The sequence below is a fragment of the Salmo salar genome, chromosome ssa13 (genome assembly GCF_905237065.1).
Source record: "Salmo salar chromosome ssa13, Ssal_v3.1, whole genome shotgun sequence".
Classification (NCBI taxonomy): domain Eukaryota; kingdom Metazoa; phylum Chordata; class Actinopteri; order Salmoniformes; family Salmonidae; genus Salmo; species Salmo salar.
This window is the reverse complement of record NC_059454.1, coordinates 9,126,061-9,146,515: the sequence shown is the minus strand read 5'-3', so window position 1 is coordinate 9,146,515 and position 20,455 is coordinate 9,126,061. Positions and strand designations below refer to the sequence as shown.

The window sequence follows — 20,455 nt, the reverse complement described above, 5'->3', positions numbered from 1 at the left end:
GCCAGTAAAAAAAACTAAGAGCATTGTATTTGGTACAAATCATTTCCTAAGTTCTAGACCTCAGCTGAATCTGGTAATGAATGGTGTGACTTTTGAGGAGACTAAATTACTTGGTGTCACCTTGGATTGTAAATGGTCATGGTCAAAACATATAGATTCAATGGTTGTAAAGATGGGGAGAGGTCTGTCTGTAATAAAGAGATGCTCTGCTTTTTTGACACCACACTCCACAAAGCAAGTCCTGCAGGCTCTAGTTTTATCTTATCTTGATTATTGTCCAGTCATATGGTCAAGTGCTGCAAAGAAAGTCCTAGTTAAGCTGCAGCTGGCCCAGAACAGTGGCATGTTTTGCTCTTCATTGTAATCATGTCAGTCTCTCTTGGCTAAGAGTTGAGGAGAGACTGACTGCATCACTTCTTGTTTTATAAGATACAATGATTTGGAAATTCCAAATTGTTGCATGTTCCACTTACACACAGCACTGACACACCCACTTGCCACACCAGACATGCCACCAGGGGCCTTTTCACAGTCCCCAGGTCCAGAACAAATTCAAGGAAACATACAGTATTATACAGAGCCATGAGTGCATGGAACTCCCTTCCATCCTATATACCGCCAGTGAACAGCAAACCTGGTTTCAAAAAACATAATGTGACCTATTTGTTGTGTGTATGTACTGACATATATGTGAAACTGATAGATGCATGCACACACACACACTACATTTTAATGTTTTTAAAATATTTTGTCTGTAATATCTTTTTCGTTATTTGTCAGACCCCAGTATGACAAGCTGTTGCCATTGGCATCGGCTAATGGGGATCCGAATAAAAAAAAAAATATGAACACACACACACCCCCACACACCCTAGAAATACAATCAATAAAACACCCAGAAGTAGAAAAAAAACAAAGTGAACCTAATACAATTTAATTCACAGATTGTTACACAAGAGTTCACAGTCAAACAATGTTGTAAATCACAAAAAATAAAATGTATTGTCCTTCAGAATCAGAAGAATATAAAAAGTACTTTTCAAATAAAGATCCCCATAGAGCTAAACAGACAAAGTACATGGGTAATCAGACATCAATGCAACATACATGTGCTGTCTATCTCACAACAAACATCTAGTTTTTATCATGAAGAAGGTTGTATAAAATACATTCCCTGTACAAACAACTGGGGACTGGATATTGAAAACCCTTCTGAAAAGTAGTGTTGGGGTCAACTCCATTTCAATTCAGGAAGTAAACTGAAATTCCAATTGTCCTCTATGTTTTTCTACGAGAAGTGCTTCCAAAAACATTCTAACAAATATCCATTTTCATTTAGTATGTCAATATCTGAGTTGAGAATTCCTATGGACCAAGGCTTCTATCTTGTTTCAACAAAAAAGATACATACAGGGCAAAAATAACTACCATCGTTTTGACTCCTACAGCTGAATTTGTAAACAGTCTTTGCTTCAGTAAAATACACCAAAAAAATAAGCTCCTGTAAGACCAACGAAATGTATTCTGCAACTAACTACCATCAGTTATGACTGCTTTAGCAAACATGAAGTCATCGACCAGGGTTTTATGAAGGTAAAACATCTCATAGTTGTAACCTTAGTATTGGTTTCCAGGACACAGCACAACAGTTCCAGTAAAAGGTCAAGGGTTAAAGTTCATTCATAGCGACTCATCATGGAGAAATCCCAGTCATAGAATACCGGCAGAGCCTTATATGGGCGAGGGGTAAGGTTGGGCAGTATCAAGATTTTCATAATGTCACACCGTTTCTGTACCATATCGGGTATTACTGGAAATGCACATAAGGGGAGCTATTAATATATAATTACACAATAAACAATTTAGGCAAGAAGGTTGAGGGTTCTTGATCCAGGATGGGATTGACTGTCTTTGCAGTAACCAAGAAGCTTGATCTTGACATCTAGCCACTTAGCGAGCAAGTTAGCAAACCAAATGCATAGCTGGAGCCCTGACCAGGATATCATTTATTTGACACATTTTAGATTTCTAAGCAGTGGTGTAGCACGCACCCCCGAACAAAAATATTATTATATATATATTTTTTAACTGTATTGAAAATCATACTGTCGGTATTTGGAAATACCCTGGTATACGGTATATCGGCCAAGCCTAGCGAGAGGTGTGTATATACGGAGGAAGACATTGTCGGGGTGTAGAATGCTACGAAACACGGACCATCTGGGCTACAGAGTCTTCTGCTGCCTGGGCGGCCAGCTCTGCCTGTTGCTACGGAGAGAGAGAGAGAGAGAGAGAGAGAGAGAGAGAGAGAGAGAGAGAGAGAGAGAGAGAGAGAGAGAGAGAGAGAGAGAGAGAGAGAGAGAGAGAGAGAGGTGTAGGATACCAGTCAACACATGCAACCAAAAACATGTCGCTAGTTAACCTGTTAGGGCTAGGGGGCAGTATTTGCACGGCTGGATAAAAAAATGTACCCGATTTAATCTGGTTACTAATCCTACCCAGTAACTAGAATATGCATATACTTATTATATATGGATAGAAAACACCCTAAAGTTTCTAAAACTGTTTGAATGGTGTCTGTGAGTATAACAGAACTCATTTGGCAGGCAAAACCCTGAGACATTTTCTGACAGGAAGTGGATACCTGATGTGTTGTATTACCTTTAAACCTATGCCATTGAAAAACACAGGGGCTGAGGAATATTTTGGCACTTCCTATTGCTTCCACTAGATGTCACCAGCCTTTACAAAGTGTTTTGAGTCTTCTGGAGGGAGATCTGACCGAACAAGAGCCATGGAACGATGATGGCCCATTAGACACCTGGCGCGCGAGTTCATGTTGGGTACCCTCGTTCCAATACGTTATAAAAGAGAATGCATTCGGTCCACCTTGAATATTATTCATGTTCTGGTTAAAAAAGGCCCTAATGATTTATGCTATACAACGTTTGACATGTTTGAACGAACGTAAATATATTTTTTTCCCCTCGTTCATGAAGTGAAGTCCGGCGGGCTTAGATCATGTGCTAACAAGACGGAGATTTTTGGACATAAATGATGAGCTTTTTTGAACAAAACTACATTCGTTATGGACCTGTGATACCTGGAAGTGACATCTGATGAAGAGAATCAAAGGTAATGGATTATTTACATAGTATTTTCGATTTTAGATCTCCCCAACATGGCGGCTAGTCTGTATCGCAACGCGTATTTTTCTGGGCGCAGTGCTCAGATTATTGCAAAGTGTGATTTCCCAGTAAGGTTATTTTTAAATCTGGCAAGTTGATTGCGTTCAAGAGATGTAAATCTATAATTCTTTAAATGACAATATAATATTTTACCAATGTTTTCTAATTTTAATTATTTAATTTGTGGTGCTGACTTGAATGCCGGTTATTGGAGGGAAACGATTTCCTGAACATCAACGCCACAGTAAAACGCTGTTTTTGGATATAAATATGAACTTGATAGAACTAAAAATGCATGCATTGTCTAACACAATGTCCTAGGAGTGTCATCTGTTGGAGATTGTAAAAGGTTAGTGCATAATTTTAGCTGATTTTATGGTTTTGGTGACGCCTGTCTTTGAATTGGCACAACATTACACACAACTCTTGTAAATGTACTGTCCTAACATACTCTAAATTTATGCTTTCGCCGTAAAACCTTTTTGAAATCGTAAAACGTGGTTAGATTAAGGAGATGTTTATCTTTCAAAGGGTGTAAAATAGTTATATGTTTGAAAAATTTGAATTTTGACATTTATTTGGATTCAAATTTGCCGCTCTTGAAATGCACCTGCTGTTGATGGAGTGCACCACGGCACCACCTAGCCCATAGAGGTTAATGTCTATACACCCATTACACAGTCATCAATGCCTCAAAATTTCATCTCAAAAGGGAATACATTTGATTTGTTTCGTTTTTTACTGATCTACACAACCTACTCCACATTTTCAAAGTAAAAAAATACAAATAAAAAAAAAGTTTGACTTTTTATTTATTTATAAAACCATTAAAAGCTTTCTTCGTAGCATATGTCTTCACAGCCCAAAGTTAATACCTGGTGGAATCCCCTTTGGTCGCCATCACAGCTGTAGAATCATTTTGAATAAGATTCCACCTACAGTGTCTTCAGAAAGTATTCGCACCCCAAGATTTTCTACATTTTGTTATGTTACAGCCTGAACTTAAAATTGATCAAATTAAGATTTTTTTTATTCACTAGCCTACACAAAATACACCATAATGTTAAAGTGGAATTATGTTTATTGAAATGTTTACAAATTACACTGAACAAAAGGTATAAACGGAATATGTAAAAGTGTTGGTCCCATGATCTGAAATAAATACCACGCTTTATTTCTCTCAAAATTTGGCAACAAATTTGTTTACGTCGCTGTTAGTGAGCATTTCTCCTTTGCCAAGTTAATCCATCCAACTGACATGTGTGACATCAAGAAGCTGATTAAACAGCATGAGGCCACTCTAAAATGTGCACTTTTGTCACACAAAACAATGCCACAGATGTCTCAAGTTGTGAGGGAAATGCAATTGGCATGCTGACTGCAGCCCTATTTTAACAGCAAAGTATAACAGTAACTGTATTAGGTTGCACATCAAAATATTTTGAATCATAACATTTTAGATGAAACTTATTGAATACCTTTTCAGTAGTCTAATACACCTCTTAAAGCTGCAATATGTAACACTTTTTAACATAATACTTTGTTTTCAGGACAAAACCTTTTTTAAAGAAGCGGTAGATCTGTTCTATGTGCTATGTTTCTATGCTTCCCGTTCTTACATTTATTTTTTGAACACCAGTTTCAAACAGCTGAAAATACAATATTTTTGGTTATGGAAAATATATTTTACAGCAGTTTAGATGGTACACTGATTCTCTACAGTATATTTGCTTTTTTTTGTCACAAACTGAAATTAGGCAAACTATTCAAATTTTTGCAAACAGGAAATAGCGGAATGATGTCTGTATAGTGGCACCTTTAATAAAGCACTGAATTTTGCAGGGATTTTTGTGATGCTTGAATTTGCTGTGGCTATTATGACATTTTGCATGGCAATATGCAACGATTTTGTTGAATTTGTTGTGAAAATTGACATGTGGCTTGATTGAACCATGACTTGATTCCGGTTGTGATACAGCCCGGAATCTAACCAGGGTCTGTAGTGACGCCTCTAGTACTGCGATGCAGTGCCTTAGACCACTGCACCTCTCGGGAGCAGTGATTGGTCAAATTAACAAGCCCTTGCATAATATAAGGGGAATTTGTGATTTTCCTAAAAATTGCAATCGCAGAATCCTGGAGGGACTGGAATGACATTGAATTTGTTTCTATTGTGACGCTAAATCATGGGCTAGTGCCACCAACTAAAAAACGTATTGGCACCAGTGAATTGTTGTCTGTATCCCTGGGTTTATGTGTATTGTATATAGCCTGAAGAACTTAGTAAGGACTCTTCACTTCAAATTATATAATGGTGGTTATGGGGAGGAGGCAGATTGAGGCAGCCAGTAGGAGCTCTAACAATCCCCTCCTCAATTTCTGCTTTTGGTTCCCCCTCTCCAGCTCTCCTACCTGGGCCAGGGCCAGGGCCATCTCCTCCCTCTCCTTGGGAGAAAAGAAGCGTCCTCCGTCTCCCCTCTTGCGCTGCATGGCGTGGCGGTGACGGGACTCATGCAGATATTTCTGTCAGATAGATAGATAGATAGGGAGAGAGAGAGAGAGAGAGAGAGGTGTTAGTCACTAAAAACTAGGGTTGTAACGGTTCACCAAAACCACAGTTCGGTACGTATTGCGGTTTTAGAGTCACGGTTCAGTTTCAGTACAGCGGGGAAAATAAATGCCATTCACAATGTTCCTTGCATTGTCTGTTGTTACCGGATTGCTATTTTGGGCCTCTCAAGTTTCCACTATGATGCTGTGTTCGTAACCATGCGGGGGGTGGGAATTTACCATAAAGTCATAAATACAAGTTGAATTCATGTGATTTTAACTCGTTGAGGAACAATGATTGGCTAATAAACTAAAAGTACAGCTATCATGCTTGTAAACAAATTGTAGAGTTCAAAAACTCCATTTATAGATTGGTTTTTATAAATACTGTTTTGTTGTTGCATTTAACTGCCAACAATGCTGTTATAGAGGCCATTTTCTTAGTAGGTGACATCAGAGGTCCCCATATGTGAGAAGTGGGTGCTCAGGATGATAGTCAGTTTCCCACTAGAGTTGCAGCGATGAGACAAGATTGAAATTGGGAAGAGAGGGAGGGTAAAAAATAATAACAATAAAAAAAAAACAGTAGCATTAATAAATAAAAGGGCATTATCATAATTTTTTTACAATTTCGCAGTATTATTCCAACCAAACAGTGTAGAAATATATACAAAACATAGGCAAATCATGTTTTTGACTGCACTGGGCCTTTAAGTAAGCGCAACACTGGGTGCATCGCCAATTCATTGAAAACTTCGGCTTTGGTTTGCTTATATAGAGCGGGTACTATTTATTTTCTGAAATGGGTGCAAGAGGGAAGCTAGTAACGTGGTTCGAGGCCTTTCACAAGGTGCTGAAACCCCCTATTCACAACCACTGAGAATTGGCGCAAATAAAAAATATAAAACACAATAGCTTTAGCAACACGTTGCTAAGAAAAGACAAACTAACAGATGGTAGTTTGCAGACAGTAAGATACACGATACATAAGAGATAATCAACGAGGGGCTGCGCGTCCCACAACACGTTAGCGGACTGGAACTGACCTTCCACGGAGTTGCATTCTTTTCCAGAAAACCGCATAGAGCCCCGGGTTGATTATGCCTTTTATACAATGGCTATAATTTAACACATTTAACGCAAAAAATAAAAATAAAAACGTGATCAACATCCACTGAAGTAGCTAGCAAGTTTACTAGTTAGCTACAGTAGTTGCCTTGGTAACCAAACAGACTTGCTAGTTTAGCTAACCAAACCATCAGTCCTATAGCTTGCTATTATGAAAATCGAATTCAACAAATGCCAATAATGTTTTCAATTTGACGTCTGCTTTCAAAAGCAGCTTAAACATAGTTCATTCTTACATGTCCACATCGCCATTGAATTCTACCGTGCAAATATACTGTGGGTTATAGGGAAATAATACACGCTCTAGAATGTCCTTCAAGCCAATGGTATAATTCAGTGACAATTATCACTCAGACAACGAGTTACCAACATATTCAAATAACGATTGAAACATTTGAATTAAAACATTATTTTGTATTAATTTATTCATAATATTTCATCCTTTCACGAGATATAGTCCCAACACAAATGTAGGGTTGCTACCCAAGCCGTTTTCCAGATAAGTGACCCAGTCGTTATGTCTATTTGTTCTACATCTATGGACGCGACCAGTCTTTCCTTCTCATTGTTCCGTTGCCATGGTGGCCGGCAACGTTTTTATCCCTTGTTTGGTAGCTAGCCAACTTCGGCTAACACATTCACGACAAACCAGAATAACAGCAAAGTAGCTGCGAATAATAAAAAAAAAAATAGAACAAAACCCGAGAGGCTTGGAAGGCCATTACATTTCTTGACAATTATAAATATAGTTTGTTTAAGCTGTTTTCTAGTGATTTGTTTGGTATACATCCATAACAATGTGCCATTTCACCTTGCATTGAACATTTGCTCTCACCAGGCCACTCACTGTTCAGAAGAAATATCCAACTACACAGCTAACACAAGAACTTCAAACTAAAGCTGGAAAGACAGCAAACTAGCTGCATTTCGTGTTTTTCTATAAACATTTCTTCGTATATAGCCATACAAATTATGCTGATTCATGATTTCGACTGCCTGAGAAAATCTGCCAGCATGTCTGTCTCTTCCCAACATGTTCATTACCATGGGACAGCTGGAGATTGAAATTCAATATTGAAACAATGTTGCAAATGTCAGAGAGGCAGACAGCAAGGTTATTACAGATCTCTGCTGTTGAAAACCAAATGTTAGTCTAAAAGAAATGTGAGATAATGTCTAGATGCTTTTTATAGTGGAGATCAAGTTTATAAATTGCCTGGCTGGGCTGATGAGACAGTGGATTGAGCAGTCAGATGGAACAGAGTAAATAGGCATTTTCAATGTCATAGATTTAGCAGGTACCCCGGTACCGGTGCCCCCTGTATATAACCTCATTATTGTTATTCTTATTGTGTTACTTTTTTATTATGACTTTTTATTTTTGTCTACTTGGTAAATATTTTGTTAACTCTTCTTGAACTGCACTGTTGGTTAAGGGCTTGTAAGTAAGCATTTCACGGTAAAGTCTACACTTGTTGTATTCGGTGCATGTGACAAATAAAGTTTGATTTGATAACTTGTGGAATAGACACCGGCTGGAATGCGATTTTAAACAATCAGCATCCAGGATTAGACTCATCCTGAATGCTGATTGGCTGACAGCCGTGGTATATCAGACCGTATAACAAAACATTTATTTTTACTGCAATAATAACATTGGTAACCCGTTTATAATAGCAATAAGGCACCTCAGGGGTTTGTGGTATATGACCAATATACCACAGGTTGGGGCTGTGTCCAGGGACTCCGCAATACGTTGTGCCTAAGAACAGCCCTTAGCCATGGTATATTGGCCATATACCACAAACCCCCGAGGTATCTTATTGCTTAAATCGTGTATAGAATGCTTGTGGAAAGCAGCATGTCACCAACATTGTTGCATCCATCTAACCATGCAGTGAACAGCAAGAAAGTGCTTGTGAATCCGTCGTTGAACAACTGCTCTCTCCTTGAGTGATAGGGCTTGGTATTGTTAGCGGCATGCAGGAGGAGAGGGAGAGAGATGCCTCAAGTAAGCAAAAGGGGTAAACTATTAAAACTGACATTATATGCGCCGAAGTTGTGTATCACATTTAACAAACCAAACATTGAAATAGAGTTATAGAATGTAAAGTAAAAACTCAAACCAATCCATGCATCAATACCGGTATATAGTAAAATACTGTGTACGACACAGCCCTATTTTGGCCCGGTCAAGGGTCTGCTTGAATGCTGAGGAATGTGTTGTTGTTTCTTTACGTTTCTGTCTTGCTCCAATATATTGATGTGATGTCAGCATAAATGTGTCAACATATTTGAGGTGTTTGGCAGCCGCATAGGCTATACTCGTTGAGCAATGTAGACATACACTCTCTGTCCGTCACCGTTGTAATCTGCTGGGAAGCCTAAATGTTACCAAACTGGAGATTTAAACAATAGAGAATCCTCCTGGTTTATCAACCCCACCACTCACCATTGTACATTTACATTTTAGTCATTTAGCAGACGCTCTTATCCAGAGCGACTTACAGTAGTGAATGCATACATTTCATACATTTAATTTCATGCATTTTTTATTTTTTTGTACTGGCCCCCCGTGGGAATCAAACCCACAACCCTGGCGTTGCACACACCATGCTGGCGTTGCAAACACCATGCTCTACCAACTGAGCCACAGGGATTCCATCGTACAGAACTAGTTCCCGGCTGCGCCTCACAAAAAGGACATTTTATACATTCTATTACAACGTGTGATTGGCTGTAGTTGTTTTAACAGAATAGCCTGAAATGATTTTCAGCTCAGATTTACTCGGAATGGGCCTAAAAATTATTTTTTTTTTCCCCATGTATTCATTCGGGCTCACAGGAGGTCCCGTACAAATCGTTTATGTATGAATACGTGTACGGTTATACCCCTAACCACAACTAATTTGAACAATCTGGGAGGTAAAGTTGTTAAAGTATTAAATAATTTAGCTGTATAGCCCTACTAACAACACTAAGATATGTTCTCAGTCCAGCAGCAGCAGGACATTATCAATTCCCATTCTCCATAGTGACAGCCCTTCAGAAAGACAGAGGCTAAGCTAATCACCCTCCACTCCTTGGGGATCTTGCCCGCTTCCTCTAGCTCGGCTCGGGCCTGTCGTCACACACTAACCCTAACCCAGGCTACTCACCCTCCTCTCCTTGGGGATCTTGCCCTCTGCCTCCAGCTTGGCGCGGGCCTGTCTTCTCTTCAGGATGCGATGGTACTGTTTAGCGTTGACGTACAGAGGTTCCTCCTCTAACATCTCAGCCCCAGGTAGAGGGATACGCTGCATAGCAGGAACCGCACCCCCACTAGGCATCATCTAGCAGGGAGAGAGAAAAATAGACATACTAGTTAGAGCCTCTGGAAAAGAGGAGAGAAGGATAGAGAGAGTGGGGGGGAGAACGAGAGACACTGCATAGACTATCTGACTAACAAATACACTGATCGCTGTGTGTGTGTGTTTGGGTCTGACCGAGGCTAATTTGCAACAATTATTTCTGATCAAACACCCCATACCACAGAGGTAAACTATTGTGTAATATTTAATTATATGACCTCACTGAGTCTAGGTACTAAACCACTACAGTCTCTGTACTAACCAGGTACTAACCCACTACAGCCTCTATACTAACCAGATACTAACCCACTACAGCCTCTATACTAACCAGGTACTAACCCACTACAGGCTCTGTAATAACCAGGTACTAACCCACTACAGGCTCTGTAATAACCAGGTACTAACCCACTACAGGCTCTGTAATAACCAGGTACTAACCCACTACAGGCTCTGTAATAACCAGGTACTAACCCACTACAGGCTCTGTAATAACCAGGTACTAACCCACTACAGGCTCTGTAATAACCAGGTACTAACCCACTACAGGCTCTGTAATAACCAGGTACTAACCCACTACAGGCTCTGTAATAACCAGGTACTAACCCACTACAGGCTCTGTAATAACCAGGTACTAACCCACTACAGCCTCTGTACTAACCAGGTACTAACCCACTACAGCCTCTGTAATAACCAGGTACTAACCCACTACAGGCTCTGTAATAACCAGGTACTAACCCACTACAGGCTCTGTAATAACCAGGTACTAACCCACTACAGGCTCTGTAATAACCAGGTACTAACCCACTACAGGCTCTGTAATAACCAGGTACTAACCCACTACAGGCTCTGTAATAACCAGGTACTAACCCACTACAGGCTCTATACTAACCAGGTAGTAACCCACTACAGCCTCTGTAATAACCAGGTACTAACCCACTACAGACTCTGTAATAACCAGGTACTAACCCACTACAGGCTCTGTAATAACCAGGTACTAACCCACTACAGGCTCTGTAATAACCAGGTACTAACCCACTACAGGCTCTGTAATAACCAGGTAGTAACCCACTACAGGCTCTGTAATAACCAGGTACTAACCCACTACAGCCTCTGTAATAACCAGGTACTAACCCACTACAGCCTCTGTAATAACCAGGTACTAACCCACTACAGGCTCTGTAATAACCAGGTACTAACCCACTACAGCCTCTGTAATAACCAGGTACTAACCCACTACAGGCTCTGTAATAACCAGGTACTAACCCACTACAGGCTCTGTAATAACCAGGTACTAACCCACTACAGGCTCTGTAATAACCAGGTACTAACCCACTACAGGCTCTGTAATAACCAGGTACTAACCCACTACAGGCTCTGTAATAACCAGGTACTAACCCACTACAGGCTCTGTAATAACCAGGTAGTAACCCACTACAGGCTCTGTAATAACCAGGTACTAACCCACTACAGGCTCTGTAATAACCAGGTACTAACCCACTACAGCCTCTGTAATAACCAGGTACTAACCCACTACAGCCTCTGTAATAACCAGGTACTAACCCACTACAGGCTCTGTAATAACCAGGTACTAACCCACTACAGGCTCTGTAATAACCAGGTACTAACCCACTACAGGCTCTGTAATAACCAGGTACTAACACACTACAGCCTCTGTAATAACCAGGTACTAACACACTACAGGCTCTGTAATAACCAGGTAGTAACCCACTACAGGCTCTGTAATAACCAGGTACTAACCCACTACAGCCTCTGTAATAACCAGGTACTAACACACTACAGGCTCTATACTAACCAGGTACTAACACACCGTGCCCCAACCCCCTCAGTGATCTAGGTAATAAGATATCTGGGTATCTCTGGTTGGGGCCTTACCATGACCATGCCACCAGCGTTCATCATGTTGCCTGAGACTGGCAGGGTGACGGTCACAGTGCCCTGCTGTCCACTGTTGGTAGTGGTGGTGTTGGCACCCCCTGTCTGTACCATTTGGGCCCCCGCCAGGCTGCCTGCTGGGATTGTGATCATTCCTGGGGAGAAAAGGCCTTCTTAACCACCACCTTCCACATTTTATTTGTTTGTGTGTGTGTGTGTGTGTGTGTGTGTGTGTGTGTGTGTGTGTGTGTGTGTGTGTGTGTGTGTGTGTGTGTGTGTGTGTGTGTGTGTGTTGGCAAGTGTGCGTCCAAGCATGTCGGTGTGTGTGTGTGTGTGTGGCCATACTGTAAACATACCCTGTTGCAGGACGGTGCCATCTGCGTTGACTGGCTGGTAGACGATGGTCTGTCCATCAGCCGTCTGCGCAAGCTGCTGGCCCTGCTGCAACTGAATCTGCTGGCCCTGCTGCAACTGGATCTGCTGGCCCTGCTGCAACTGGATCTGCTGGCCCTATAGGAGCACACAGGACTAGGTTATAGAGAGTATGGCGACAAGTAAAGTAAGTAGCCTTGCATGAGCCTTGGCTTGTGCGAGCCACAACGGCTCATAGGAGCAGGAGCATATATTTTGTTTATGTAGCGTGAGGCAGCTTGATGTATCAGTACAGGGACAGGACACTAGTCTATCGCAGGCGCTTACCCCTGATCTATCTCCTTAATGCTATAAAATATAATAAAAAATCTAAATACAATGTTAATGGTCGCGTAGACATATTTTGCAGATGTTTTCGTGGGAGTAGCTAAATGCTTGAGTTCCTAGCTCCAACAGTGCGGTAGTATCTAACTAAATGCTTGTGTTCCTAGCTCCAACAGTGCAGTAATATCTAACTAAATGCTTGTGTTCCTAGCTCCAACAGTGCAGTAATATCTAATTAAATGCTTGTGTTCCCAGCTCCAACAGTAATATCTAACTAAATGCTTGTGTTCCTAGCTCCAACAGTGCAGTAATATCTAACTAAATGCTTGTGTTCCTAGCTCCAACAGTAATATCTAACTAAATGCTTGTGTTCCCAGCTCCAACAGTGCAGTAATACCTAACTAAATGCTTGTGTTCCTAGCTCCAACAGTGCAGTAATACCTAACAATACGCAAATCCCAAAAATAAATAGAAAGGAATTAAGAAATATAGAATATAATAATATATATATAATAATATATATATATATATAGTCCACGGGTATGTATGTATGTATGTATGTATGTATGTATGTAAAAATCCTATCTATCAGACTGAACCAACAAGGGGGATTTTGCCCTTTGAAAGGTATATACAGTGGCAAGAAAAAGTAGTTCAACCCTTTGGAATTACCTGGATTTCTGTATAAATTGGTCATCAAATTTGACAACAATAGACAAATACAGTGTGCTTAAACTAATAACACACAAATTGTTGTATTTTTCTTGTCTATATTGAATACATAATTTAAACATTCACAGTGTAGGTTGAAAAAAGTATATGAACACCTAGGCTAATGACTTCTCCAAAAGCTAATTGGAGTCAGGAGTCAGCTAACCTGGATTCCAATCAATGAGACGAGATTGGACATGTTGGTTAGAGCTGCCCTGCCCCATAAAAAAAAATATATATATATATAAAAAAAAAAATAATCACCAAATTTGAGTTTGCTATTCATAAGAAGCATTGCCTGATGTGAACCATGCCTCAAACAAAAGAGATCTCAGAAGACCTAAGATTAAGAATTGTTGACTTTCATAAAGCTGGAAAGGGTTACAAAAGTATCTCTAAAAGCCTTGATGTTCATCAGTCCACAGTAAGACAAATTGTCTATAAATGGAGAAAGTTCAGCACTGTTGCTACTCTCCCTAGGAGTGGCTGTCCTGCAAAGATGACTGCAAGAGCACAGCGCAGAATGCTCAATGAGGTTAAGAAGGATCCTAGAGTGTCAGCTAAAGACTTACAGAAATATCTGGAACATGCTAACATCTCTGTTGAGGAAGGAACACACAACACTATGTGTGGAGATAAAAAGGCACAGCACATCAACATCAAAATCTCATCCCAAATGTAAAGTATGGTGGGGGGAGCATCATGGTTTGGGGCTGCTTTGCTGCCTCAGGGCCAGGACAGCTTGCTATCATCGACGGGAAAATTAATTCAAGTTTATCAAAACATTTGCAGTAGAATGTAAGGCTATCTGTCCGCAATTTTCAATTGTTTTATTTATTTAACCTTTATTTAAGTAGGCAAGTCAGTTAAGAACAAATTCTTATTTACAATGACGGCCTAGGAACAGTGGGTTAACTGCCTTGTTCAGGGGCAGAACAACAGATTTTTACCTTGTCAGCTCGGGGATTTGATCTAGCAACCTTTCGGTTACTGGCGTAACGCTCTAACCACTAGGCTACCTGCTGAATTGATATTCAACAGAAGTTGAGTGATGCAACAGGACAATGACCCAAAACACAGAAGTAAATCCAAGGGTTCACAGTTTGTCCACCCTGCACTGTGAATGTTTACACGGTGTGTTCAATAGACATAAAAACATATATTTTGTGTTATTAGTTTAAGTAGACTGTGTTTGTCTATTGTTGTGACTTAGATGAAGATAAGATCACATTTTATGATAAATTTATGCAGAAATCCTGGTCCAAAGGGTTCAAATACTTTTTCTTGCCACTGTACACACACACACACACACACACACACACACACACACACACACAGTGGCCAGTTTATTAGGTACACAATCTAGTACCGGGTCCAACCCCCGTTGCATACAGAACAGCCTGAATTCTTCAGGGCATGGAAATATTACTCAATTTGTATCAAGGTACCTAACGTGTGCCAATGAAACGTTCCCCACACCATTACACCACCGCCACCAGCCTATACCGTTGACACCAGGCAGGATGGGGCCATGGACTCATGCTGCTTACACCAAATCCTGACTGTCATCAAACAGGACGCCACAGGATCCGGGATTTGTCAGACCAGGAGATGTTTTTCCACTCCTCATTTGTCCAGCGTTGGTGATGGCGAGCCCAACTGGACCTGCCTCTTCTTGTTTTGTAGCTGATAGGAGTGGAACCCGGTGTGGTCGTCTGCTGGAATAGCCCGTCACTGACAAGGACCGACCAGTTGTGCGTTCCGATATTTCCCCCGTTAACTTGCACGATTCTTGCCATTCTCCTTCGACCTCTCATCAACGTGCTGTTTTCACCCACAGGACTGGCGCTGACTGTTTTTTTTGTTTGTCGCCACATTCTCGGTAAACCCTAGACACTGTCGTGCGTGAAAAGCCCAGGAGGCCAGACGTTTCTGAGATACTGGAACTGGCACGCCTGGCACTGACGATCATATCACGCTCAAAGTCTCTTAGGTCACTCGTTTTGCCCAATCTAACGGTCAACCGGAACACCGAATGTATATATTGCATAGGATTGAAGCTAAACATCTGTGGCCTTGCTGCAGCTGGATCAGTTGACCCATGAATCAGTGTAAATGAGAGATTTGAACTTACATCGTAGTTCATCATGTGGAAGTTGAACTAAAAGTATGTTTTAATTTAGACTCAAATGCTGATGGTTAGTGTGTCATCAGAAGTCTGTATAGGTGTATACCTCTTCAGAATGTGTGTGTGTACGTCATATATATGTGTGTGTGTGTACCTGATTCTGTCCGGCTGTGATGGCTTGTTGTGGCTGTTGGATGATGATCTGTTGGGGTTGACCCTGCTGTCCCCCTAGCTGTAACATCTGGCCGTTCTGCAGCTGGATCTGCTGTCCCCCTAGATGGATCGTCTGACCGTTCTGCAGCTGGATCTGCTGTCCACCCTGTAGCTGGATCTGACAATGAAACATAATCAGATGATAGTGTGTTCATAATATCATTCCAACTCCAGACTCTGGCTCAAATAAATATGATTCCTAGAATGGGAAAAGACTCTAAGAACACTGCACTTTGAAAGCATTCTAATTGAATTGAATAGGTTCTAGCAATTATATGTCTATGGTTTTCCTCTCATCCCATTCCTCACCTGTTGTAGTGCCTGTCCTCCAGACACAGGCACCTGCATGATGGTCTGTCCCTGTCCCCCCCCCATAGCCTGCACCATGATGGGTTGCCCTGATGATGTGATCAGCTGCCCTCCGCTCACCTGCACCACTAGGGGCTGGCCTTGGACCTGTGGGTGGGTGGGTGGGTGGGTTAAAGTTGATACATTCATTCCTAGATAATCATATACATTGAGTGTACAAATAATTAAGAATGCCTTCCTTTTCCCCGTCGGGACATGGACTCTACAAGGTGTCAAAAGCGTTCCACAGGGATAAAGGCTCATGTTGACTCCAATGCTTTCTACAGTTGTGTCAAGTTGGCTGGATGTCCTTTGGGTGGTGGACCATTCTTGATACACACGGGAAACTGTTGAGCGTGAAAAACCCAGAAGCATTGCCGTTCTTGGCACAAACTGGTGCGCCTGGCACCTACTACCATACCCCGTTCAAAGCCGCTTAAATCTTTTGTCTTGCCCATTTACCCTCTGAATGGCACACATACACAATCTATTTCTCAATTGTCTCAAGGATTAAAAATCCTTCTTTAACCTTTCTCCTCCCCTTCATCTACACTGATTGAAGTGGATTTAACAAGTGACATCAATAAGGGATCATAGCTTTCACCTGCACTCACCTGGTCAGTCTATGTCATGGAAAGAGCAGGTATTCATAATATTTTGTACACTCAGTGTATACTATAACTCTGCAGTTTCATGTCACAGCCAGAGCGCTGATAAAACACCAAGCATGTCATTAAGACAGAATGTCATTCCTGTTTTAGGACATAAAATTATGAACACATGAACCAGTTGACAGTGTAAGCGGATCATAGCATGAACAATGGTGAAAAACTCTGGCAAATGGCCATAATATGATGGTCAATCCGATGTTTCAGACTGTTGCTAGTACCTTCATGGATGACTCGGACTGACTCAGTCAAACCAGTCACTGAGCTGGGGACATGCAACTCAGAGCAGCGATAGCATTCTAGAGAAGCTAGCACTGAGATGGGGCATGGTAATCATGGTAGGCATGCTGTACGCTGTGACACTAATGCAGTGCGATATAATACTGTGACCGGGTGACAATGTGACATAGGCAGACGGTCACACCACTACCTGGAGTGTCTGCACCTGCTGGCCAGAGGCCGTCAATACCGGCGCCTCGGTCTGCAGCTGCACAGCCGTCATTGTGCCCTGAGTCTGCAGACAAGGTCATGTTCATTAGGGCACGCAACTGGAAACCGTTTCAAAGCATTTTGTAGCGGAAAACAAAAAATAGCATTTCTTATTTAAAACAAGCCCCTAAATCCAGGTAGCCCCTCCCTGTTTCATTCAGTTTTCTGACGTTTAGTGCCTAATGAACACGGAACAAGGTACAGCTACAGTTAACTCATCCCAGAATTCTCAAGAGGTTGGATTTAATCATTTTATATAAATGAATTGCCTATAATGACACTTCTCAGTCTAGACTCAACAACATTGTATTGTACCTCAGTAAAGTCTGGTTGAGATTCACCAGCTCAGGTTGAACCGTTGCCACTCACCTGTTGTTGGATCTGTCCATTGGACGTCTGCACGACTATCTGCTCCCCTGTTGAGGTGGTGGCGGTGGTGTACTCCATGGTCAGTTAGTCACAGTCCTTCCTGTCATTGTCAAAATACAGAGTTTGATCAATCAAATTAGAGGCCGTGACGAATTAGGCCTACAAAGGAAAGTCCAATACAAGCTGGGATATCAAACCCAAAGGGTCACACAAGCAATAATGGTGTATGAGGTTGTTGTAGCCACATATAACAGAAAAAATACTATGATTGATTGTTGGGCATTAGCTGGACTAGCTAAACAGTCACCATTTCAGCGGACATGTGGAACACAAGCGTTCATGTGTTTTCCGGTTGTTGTTCCTCAGGATTGTAGCCCAATGTAATGATTCAGCTGAGGCGGGTACATCATCAGATATCATTCAGTTGGAGTACAAACATTTCGCTACACCCGCAATAACATCTGCTAAATATTTGTATGTGACCAATAACATTTGATACGGACAATATTTCTTGAAATTAATAAAATGGGCTACATAGTGCATCGTGTAGCAAATTAATACAAATGTTAGCTAAAGTTACATTTGTTGAAGGAAATCTTGAAGTGTGTGCTTTGTTTTCTTTGTTGTTCGCTAGCTTTACTGTTGCTAGCTACACAGCTAGCTTGAGATAAGGCACAGGTATTACATTAGGTAACTAGCTAGCTGGATAGTTGACTAGCTAGTTAGCTTAGCTAGCAAGTTAACTCAGTGGGTTGTAAATGCTCACATAAAGAACGGAAGTATGTTGAAAATGCATAAATATTTGCGTATAACATTAGCTAGCTACAAAACAGCACAGTATTTATTGGATGTATTCAAAGCTAACGTTGCATTTAGCATGCAAATCTGTCTCATTCGCCTCGGTTATGTAGCAAGGATTATGTTGTACTACAATCATACTGAAATCGTTACAGTTCAAAAACACAACGTTGATTTGCTTCAACGTTCGATTCCTGTATTTTGTAGAGTTAGTAATTTGGTTGGTCAATGACAAACCAATCCGTGCTGACAACTACCATAGGGCTTCTATTACCGTTTCTTCGCTGTCCGGTATCCCTCTGATTGGCTCCAGTACAGGGTTCCAAAGCCCAATCACCAAAGTGAGCAGACAAAATGGCGCAAATGAAACAACAGCGATGTCGAAGAGATGCATGTGATCGTTGAGGCGAAGAAAGACGAAGATGGCCGATCTACAACCCGACAGATGATGCAATTGGTTCAGTATGTAATGTCATACCTGTGGTTGTCAGTGGTGGAAAAACTACCCAATTGTCATACTTGAGTAAAAGTAAGGATACCTTAATAGAAAATGACTCAAGTGAAAGTCACCCAGTAAAATACTACTTGAGTAAAAGTCTAAAATTATTTGGTTTTAAATTTATTTAAGTATCAAAAAGTAAATGTAATTGCTAAATATTTGTATTTCTTTATTTATTTTTATTTATTTCACCTTTATTTAACCAGGTAGGCAAGTTGAGAACAAGTTCTCATTTACAATTGCGACCTGGCCAAGATAAAGCAAAGCAGTTTGACACATACAACAACACAGAGTTACACATGGAGTAAAACAAACATACAGTCAATAATATAGGTGAAAAATAAGTCTATATACAAAGTGAGCAAAAAGGGGAGTTAAGGGAGGTAAAGGCAAAAAAGGCCATGGTGGCGAAGTAAATACAATATAGCAAGTAAAACACTGGAATGATAGATTTGCAGTGGAAGAAAGTGCAAAGTAGAAATAAATAATGGGGTGCAAAGAAGCAAAATAAATAAATACAGTAGGGGAAGAGGTAGTTGTTTGGGCTAAATTATAGATGGGCTATGTACAGATGCAGTGATCTGTGAGCTGCTCTGACAGCTGGTGCTTAAAGCTAGTGAGGGAGATAAGTGTTTCCAGTTTTAGAGATTTTTGTAGTTCGTTCCAGTCATTGGTCCCGTGTGGCTCAGTTGGTAGAGCATGGTGTTTGCAACGCAAGGGTTATGGGTTCGATTCCCACGGGGTACCAGTATGGAAAAAATGTATGCATTCACTACTGTAAGTTGCTCTGGTTAAGAGCGTCTGCTAAATGACAAAAATGTAGAATGTAAAAAAGAAAATTGGCAGCAGAGAACTGGAAGGAGAGGTGGCTGAAGGAGGAATTGGCTTTGGGGGTGACCAGTGAGATATACCTGCAGGAGCGCATGCTACAGGTGGGTGCTGCTATGGTGACCAGTGAGCTGAGATAAGTGGGGACTTTACCTAGCAGAGACTTGTAGATGACCTGGAGCCATTGGGTTTGGCGACGAGTATGAAGCGAGGGCCAGCCAACGAGAGCGTACAGGTCGCAATGGTGGGTAGTATATGGGGCTTTGGTGACAAAACGGATGGCACTGTGATAGAGTGCATCCAATTTATTGAGTAGGGTATTGGAGGCTATTTTGTAAATGACATCGCCGAAGTCGAGGATTGGAAGGATGGTCAGTTTTACGAGGGTATGTTTGGCAGCATGAGTGAAAGATGCTTTGTTGCGAAATAGGAAGCCAATTCTAGATTTAACTTTGGATTGGAGATGTTTGATTTGAGTCTGGAAGGAGAGTTCACAGTCTAACCAGATACCTAGGTATACCTGTCCACATATTCTAAGTCAGAACCGTCCAGAGTAGTGATGCTGGACGGGCGGGCAGGTGCAGGCAGCGATCGGTTGA

The 20,455-nt window shown here is 41.2% G+C and overlaps 1 protein-coding gene across 9 annotated transcripts; it reads right to left on the bottom strand.

Moving 5' to 3' along the window:
• Positions 1-913: 913 nt before the first annotated feature.
• Positions 914-18,954, bottom strand: LOC106566364 (nuclear transcription factor Y subunit alpha). Of its 9 annotated transcripts, none has more exons than XM_014134302.2 (11): positions 18,312-18,754; positions 18,039-18,123; positions 17,732-17,831; positions 17,304-17,387; positions 16,167-16,313; positions 15,799-15,975; positions 12,466-12,619; positions 12,110-12,264; positions 10,025-10,198; positions 5,601-5,711; positions 914-2,268 (listed from the first exon to the last, which is right to left on the bottom strand). In XM_014134302.2, the coding sequence occupies exons 3-11, from the start codon at positions 17,807-17,809 to the stop codon at positions 2,203-2,205; spliced, it is 1,146 nt and encodes a 381-aa protein (XP_013989777.1). In that variant the 5' UTR covers positions 17,810-17,831; positions 18,039-18,123; positions 18,312-18,754; the 3' UTR covers positions 914-2,202. The 9 variants fall into 9 exon arrangements, with proteins under 9 accessions (XP_013989777.1, XP_013989779.1, XP_013989778.1 ...); XM_014134304.2 differs by having other exon boundaries at positions 18,498-18,752; XM_014134303.2 differs by lacking the exons at positions 18,039-18,123; positions 18,312-18,754 and adding an exon at positions 18,804-18,953.
• Between the last annotated feature and the right edge of the window lie 1,501 nt (positions 18,955-20,455).